The following is a 7,500-nucleotide window of genomic DNA, read 5'->3' as shown; positions in this document are numbered from 1 at the left end:
GGATGTATGATGCTTTAAAAATATCTTAACATATTTGTGATGATACTTGGATGTCATTCGGTTCATCTAGAATAGAGGGAGGAATGAGCTGGGGATCTAGGAGACAATATGTACTTTGACTAGACACACACACACACACACACACACACACACACACACACACACACACACACACACACACACACACACACACACACACACACACACACACACACACACACACACACACACACACTCTCACACACACACACACACACACACACACACACACACACACACACACACACACACACACGCACACACGCACGCACGCACGCACGCACGCACGCACGCACGCACGCACGCACGCACGCACGCACGCACGCACGCACGCACGCAAACACAATTTTCCAGATGCAATGTTTGACTGTATAAATAGGCCTACAATTTTCCAGACGATTATACAACATGTTTTGACAGCCCATGATGTTTAAAGTCTTTGCAAACACGAACCAGACAAACCAACTCTTGTTCTGACAATTCATGATTGCTTGCCATTGCCTCATCTTTCAGCTGCCCCTTCTTTTTCTTTTGGCTAATTCCCATCCGCCACAGCGGATCATCTATTTCCATCTGGTTCTGTTTTCTGCGTCTTCCTCTGTGACTCCTGCCACCTGCACGTAGTCTCTCACCTGATCCATAAACCTCCTCTTTGGCCTTCCTCTTCTCTTACCTGGCAGTTCCATCTTCAGCATCCTTCTCCCGATGTACCGCTCATCCCTCCTCCAAACCATCTCAACCTCGCCTCTCTTGCTTTAACCCCAAACCTTCTAACCTGACAATTCTGATCATGTCCTTCCTTGTCACTCCTAATGAGAATAGTAGTATCCTCGATTCTGCCAACTCCAGCTCCGCCTCCTGTCTTTTGGTCGGTGCCACCGCTTCCAAGCCGTACAGCATGGCTGGTATTACTTCCGTCTTTCAGCTGCTACAACAATGTTTTCCTGTGAAGCAGATCTAATTGCAGTATTTCAAGGAAAGATTTTTACTATCAGGTTTGTGGTTTGTGAGTTGTCATCTCATGACATGTGGAGTGAAAACGAGTGACAAGGAAAACACCTTCCTTCCCCAGGCTTTCATTTCAAAATGCTATTCATTCATTTTTACACTGCAAGCTGATACTTAAAGGGTATTTCACTTTCAAAAAAACTTTTGGTCATTTTATCATCTACTCAGGCCTTTGTGAACCCCCAGACAGTTTTTAAGTTGCTTGATTAATTATTTAGATATTTGATATTCATTTTATCAGACACGCCCCCTTCCTATACAAACCCATTGTAACTTCAAATTCCATTTTAACCATGTTAGATTCATCAAAAATACCCGTCCTTGGTTCTGGTGACTCACCCTGCCCTCCTAATGCGTGAGGGGGCCGTGTTTTTCCGATTACCTTTTTCATTTATTTTATTTAAATTTTTTATTGTATTTTTTTTTTCATTTTCCAATTATTTTTTTTTAAATAAATGAAAAAAGTAATTGAAAAAAACACGGCCCCCTCACGCATTAGGAGGGCAGGATGAGTCACCAGAACCAAGGACGGGTGTTTTTGATGAATCTAACATGGTTAAAATGAAGTTTGAAGTTACAATGGGTTTGTATAGGAAGGGGGCGTGTCTGATAAAATGAATATCAAATATCTAAATAATGAATCAAGCAACTTAAAAACTGTCTGGGGGGTTCACAAAGGCCTGAGTAGATGATAAAATGACCAAAAGTTTTTTTGAAAGTGAAAATCCCTTTAATTTCTCACTATAACAAGACAGGGTCTAATAAAAGTGTGGCTTATTGTGGATCTCGGAGTTCATGTGGCCAGTCCTGTGATGTCAGTCAAGTATGAGATATCTATCATGTACTGTATATGACTCTAATCTATATTTGGATGCCATTGACTTGACTTCCATTGACTTCCATTATAAAATTTAAGTTAAATATTGGTCCACTGACAGCCTGAACAAGACACTTGGCACTGATCGGACCAGCGGTTTGTGAGACACACAGACTCACAGGCAGACCCATAGACCCATTTCTAGATGGCTCACCTCCTACAGAGCCACGCCGTACAAAACGCAGGTGATTCCTCAAAAACATTGCAGCACATTTGAAGAAAGGTATTGACATCAACCACGATCTATCGTGGTTTTAGTTACTTTTACCTTGTCAGAGCTTCATCAGAGACAGAACTTCTCAGACATTTTATTTTCAGATGGAAAGTGTCTCACTTTGGAAGGACACACCCGTCATGAACTCAGGATGATTCTGTGACTCTGACAGGGATCACTTATGGAAGACTTAAACATGACCCTTGCAGTCTGAATTGGAGTCCAGTCATGTCTGTCTGTCTGTCTGTCTGTCTGTCTGTCTGTCTGTCTGCCTGCCTGCCTGCCTGTCTTTTTCTATCTCACTGCTACACCAGGGTAATTAGCCTAACTGAGTTAATGTGGAAAAAACACAGAGAGGAATACAGTGGCCATGGAGTACAGCCACAAACACGCAGCCAACCCCTCTTGAATGTAATCAAGCCATTTATTACAGGAGACTTATGTGTGGTGTGTGGTGTGTGTGTGTGTGTGTGTGTGTGTGTGTGTGTGTGTGTGTGTGTGTGTGTGTGTGTGTGTGTGTGTGTGTGTGTGTGTGTGTGTGTGTGTGTGTGTGTGTGTGAGAGTGAGTGAGTGAGTGACTGAATGAGTGCTCTTATGTGCTTCTACTCTTGTGAGGGTCAACTACAGGCTATTTCAAGAGGGCTTAAGCCTAATTTATACCTCGTTGCAGAACAGTTTTGATTGCCAAAAATCTTGAATTGATTGAATCAGTTATTTTCGACCAACATCACTGTTATGCAACAAAGTATAAATTACATTTTCAGTTTGGTGTCAGTGAAAGAACTAAACTACAACAACAATACTAATGGTGTGTGTGTGTGTGTGTGTGTGTGTGTGTGTGTGTGTGTGTGTGTGTGTGTGTGTGTGTGTGTGTGCGTGTGCGTGTGCGTGTGTGTTTGATAGCTAAACCAGTCTGCATGTTTTTGAGACATGGGATTCATAGAAAGTGTTACCAGTGTTCCCCATTCTGAAACCTCTAGATGCTGCACTTGCACTACACCTACAAGAATGTGCCACACAACTTGACTTCCTGTGAGCAATCACTGCCATCTGCTGGTACAGAGTGAGTTTGCAGGGCATCCTCTACTGCACATCACAGATTTTCTATGAGCAGGTCTGCAACACAATACTTTTGAGCTAAACAGATCGTCCAGGGATTCATCGTAGTATTTGACAAAACAAGAGATTCAGAAGATGAACTTTCAACACGCAATTGGATCATTGCATATCAATCAGCTCTAAAAAAGGATCGCTGGCTAACACGCCTTATATGCCTTAATGCAATATAATTGCCCTCTATAACAAAAAGTATCAATTAAAAACACCTTAAATATTTTTTTTATTTTAGATATAGTTCATCTTTTACTCCAGCGGGGCAATGCCCGTCGCAAGTTGATGATGTAATTTGTCCATGTGTGGTCCAGCCCTATGGAATTCATGGAATGCATGTGCAAATAAAAAACGACTTAATACTTCTTAAGGTTAATGAGCATCAAATCAATATTTTAATTCCATAGGGCTGGACCACACATGGACAAATGACATCATCAACTTGCGACGGGCGTTGTCCCTCTTGAGTAAAAGATTAACTGTTTCTAAAATAAATACAATATTTAAGGTGTTTTTCATTTGTAATTTTAGTTATAGAGGGCAATTATAATGTATTAAGGCATATAAGGCTTATTAGCCAGGGATTATTTTAAGAGCCAATTAACAGGACATCATATTTTAGGGTTTTGGCTATGGTGATGGCTATGAGTCATCAGAATATCAATAGATCCTAATCAGTATTTGTGCTATGAAATTACAACCCGAGGATGATGCTAATAATGAATGGTCATTTACTTTATCCAGTCAATAAACAATACATCTCAACTGAATGAAAATCAATGAAAAAGGAAACATAGAATTGAAGTATATAGAGGATATAATGTCAATTTTAATAAAATAAAAAAAGAAATTCAGTTTAGTTTTTTTAAACAACACATTTGATCCTACATGTTTGCGAAATAAGATAAATGAACACAAATGTGTGATACTACAGCATTCTTGTGCAATATGAACAAACATTAGGCTACTATAGGCAAAAGTCCACTACTACAGTGCAAAATTGGCTTACTACTGCATAAGTAGTAATCTGTGCTGCTACCATCACAGATTAAAATGCCTTTCACTAGTTATATGCATCATCTAGTAAAATGAACAGTACAAAATACTCATTCATGTGCATCTTAAGGGGACAATAAAATACATTATAACCCTTCAAATCTTAACAAATTACACACCATTGTTTAAAAAAAAATGTAATACAAAATAAAAGACATTGTATTCATTAAAGGAGTTCAGGAATAAATATAATTTCAGTCTACAACAGACATAAAGGCTACAAAATGTATCACCGCAAATATGTACTACAGCATAGTATCACACTAAAGTGTATCATACCAAATTTCACCTAGAGAAAGAGCCAGCTCCTCCATTGTGTGTGTGTGTGTGTGTGTGTGTGTGTGTGTGTGTGTGTGTGTGTGTGTGTGTGTGTGTGTGTGTGTGTGTGTGTGTGTGTGCGCGCGTGCGTGCGTGCGTGCGTGTGTGTGCGTGCTAGCCTGGTTCCAGACGAATCTGCCATTGCAAAAAAAAATGGCCCTTGGCAGATTAGGTCTGGCCCCTCTCAATAGAGATTGGATTTCTCTCCCTCCGAAGTTGTGAGGGACCAATCAAGGCTCAGTATGCAAATATGGGGCGGGTTTATCACCAGAGGCATTTTTTGAATTTGCCCCTCAGTGCCCCTCAGTGATATTAGTCTGACCATGCCAGGCTACGTGCGTGCGTGTGTGTGCGTGCGTGCATGCGCACACGTCACTAAATTTGAGAAGCCATGCGTATGTGTTTGGGTGCAATGTATGTATAATCTTGCCCTACAGTCAGTCGCACTGATTGTAATTAGTGCTGCATAACAGCGTCAGCTAAATGGCTGAAACCTATATTGTAAACATGTTTCTCAGCAGCGATGTCAATTAACCCCAGCAGGGGGCAGTGTTTTCTGTCACATCATCATGCTGTACCGTGAGAGAAGTCCTCATCAAAGTCCTCTTCCCACTTTCCCTGTATAATGCTATTGTGCTACGGTTCTTATGTCAGTGAATTGTGCTGAAAACAAAGATTGGGAGGAATGGCTGATCTCTTAAGCCTAAATTAAAATGTTGTTGTGCGCCAAAATCTTTAATTAGTTGAAAATGAACAACATCGTACGACTAAGTATAAGTGAGGCTTCAGCACCTGTCGAACACCGTAGACCAGTGGTTTTCAGCATGGGGTCCGGGGATCCCCAGGGGTCCTCGAGGGGGTTCCACTGTTGATTGTTAGTTAGATTGTTGTGTTGATTGATACGTTGACACTGAGGATTTAACAGTGTAGATTAGGATCCCATAGATAAAAGTCGTATCAAATAGGGTTCCATGGCCTAATGCATATCAAACTGTAGGGGTCTTTGAACTTGAACAGATTGAGAATGGCTGCTGTAGACTGTGCTGTGTTGGTTCAGCCTATAGATACTCTTCTTCCTTCACATAGAGAATCTCATGAGCTGCACTGGGGACCTGACAGGCACACAGACACATGGAGAGAGAGGACAGATGTTAGTCGGACGGAGTGTGGTTGGGATCCGGAACCGGAGGAACGGGGGGAACCCGGGGAACCAGATCCATGCAACGCTGAGGAACCGGAGTCGGTTCCATCAAATTTGGAACCGTTTGCGGAAACCGGTTAATCACATTGTCAGAGCTGGTATGTGGACGGCACTACGTCTGCTATAATTATAATACCGGTGGTTCTAAAGCTTTTTAATTTCAAGGACCACCATAACCCTTAAGAGTTACAGACCTGTAAGGGTCCATTTGGAACACCCTAGAGGAATCGTTACCGTTAAGAGGGAATCGTTAAGGAACAAGAATCTTTAAAATCCTAAAGAATCCCAACCCTATAGGGCTGGGTGTGGTTGGGTATTTTTCAGAATACTCAGACCAACACAATACTAATTCTAGACCAGTGATTCCCAACCTTTTTTCCTTGGAGCCCCCCCCTTCTTACAGCTAACAAAAGCTGAGAGCCCCCCCCCCCCCACACACACACACACACACACACACACATGCACACTCACACAATATATGTTCTCGTACGACGAATAACAAAAATGGCTGATCTACAAGTGAGCTATTTGGGCATCGGTAGTACTTCCAATACATTCAGAATTCTATTGTTTGACTGTAAAACCATATGTTCAAGATACCGTTAAACGTTCACCTAAAGCATTTCAACAGGCTGTCTGTCTGTCAATGTGATAGACAGCTACAATACTTCACCTGGTTCACTCCTCCCACCACTAGGAGGCGATCTCTGATGACAATCGAGGAGGCAGAGCAGCGGGGCACTGTCATGGGAGCAAGCCTCTCCCATTTCTTTTTCTGGGGATGGAAGGCCTCCACCGTGTCCAGCGCTGAAGGTTCATGACCTGGACGCACACACGCACGCACGCACGTACCCACGTACACAAACACACAGGGATGTGGTCAAAATCTGCATTTTCTGAACTAGGGGTTGAAAAAAGTTAATTCCAAGCCTCCCAAGGTTGCACAAAATGTAAATGTAAATTTAAATGTGTCCACAGACTGAGTACATTACTTTGCAATTGGATTTGCTGCAGCATGCAGTTGTTACTGGGGATGTGCAATAATGTGAGGTCCCTCACGTCTGTTTTATTATGTGTTTTTCCCTTCTTATTCGTTAGGACCCCGTTGAGAGGTGCTTTGTAACTACTGTTTGAAAAGGTCCAATATAAATAAAGTTGACTAAATGACTTACCAAGTCCCCCGGCGACCACCATTCTACCGCGGAGGAAGGAGGCAGCAAAGTCAGCTCTCTTAGTTTTCATGGATACTGTCTCCTCAGACTTCAACCACACTCCTGTGGGGAGAAACCATATGGTGGGTGTGTGCCGTCTTAACCACTTAAAGTTTCTTAAACCCTCTAGTCTTAGAGAACTGGACTTGAGTTACAACTGTACTTCGACCACTTGTTTCCGTCTACACCAATTCTCATGGCAAAAAATAGCTGATCTACAAGCTCACAACGCATCGCAACACAATGCGTAGTGAGCTTGTAGATCTGCTATTTGTGGCTAATGTTCACCCCAGAATAAGGATGCTGGGGATCAAGTGGTTAATCACTTAAACCCTCTGTTCTTAGTAAACTGGACATGAGTTGCCAACAGTAATGAGGCACTGGAGCATCACAGACTATAAAATGCCATTTTTATGTATTTATAAGGTGCTAGTGGTCTAGATACCAGCACAGAGTCAGGTGATGG

General features: G+C 42.1%; 1 protein-coding gene across 1 annotated transcript in view; it reads right to left on the bottom strand.

The window, feature by feature from the left end:
• Positions 1-5,598: 5,598 nt before the first annotated feature.
• The window catches only part of klhdc8a (kelch domain containing 8A), a gene marked incomplete at its 5' end in the record, with an annotated part of 15,517 nt that continues 13,615 nt past the window's right edge, over positions 5,599-7,500 (bottom strand). Inside the window, 3 exons of the mRNA XM_080424667.1 lie at positions 5,599-5,734; positions 6,497-6,645; positions 6,996-7,097. Coding sequence (XP_080280793.1) covers positions 5,681-5,734; positions 6,497-6,645; positions 6,996-7,097 — 305 coding nt within the window. The 3' untranslated portion in view covers positions 5,599-5,680. The remainder of the gene's footprint in view (positions 5,735-6,496; positions 6,646-6,995; positions 7,098-7,500) is intronic.

This window comes from Gymnoscopelus braueri, assembly GCF_963280865.1.
Source record: "Gymnoscopelus braueri genome assembly, chromosome: 3".
Lineage (NCBI taxonomy): Eukaryota > Metazoa > Chordata > Actinopteri > Myctophiformes > Myctophidae > Gymnoscopelus > Gymnoscopelus braueri.
The sequence above is the reverse complement of the archived record's forward strand: the minus strand, read 5'-3'. Positions and strand labels throughout refer to the sequence as shown.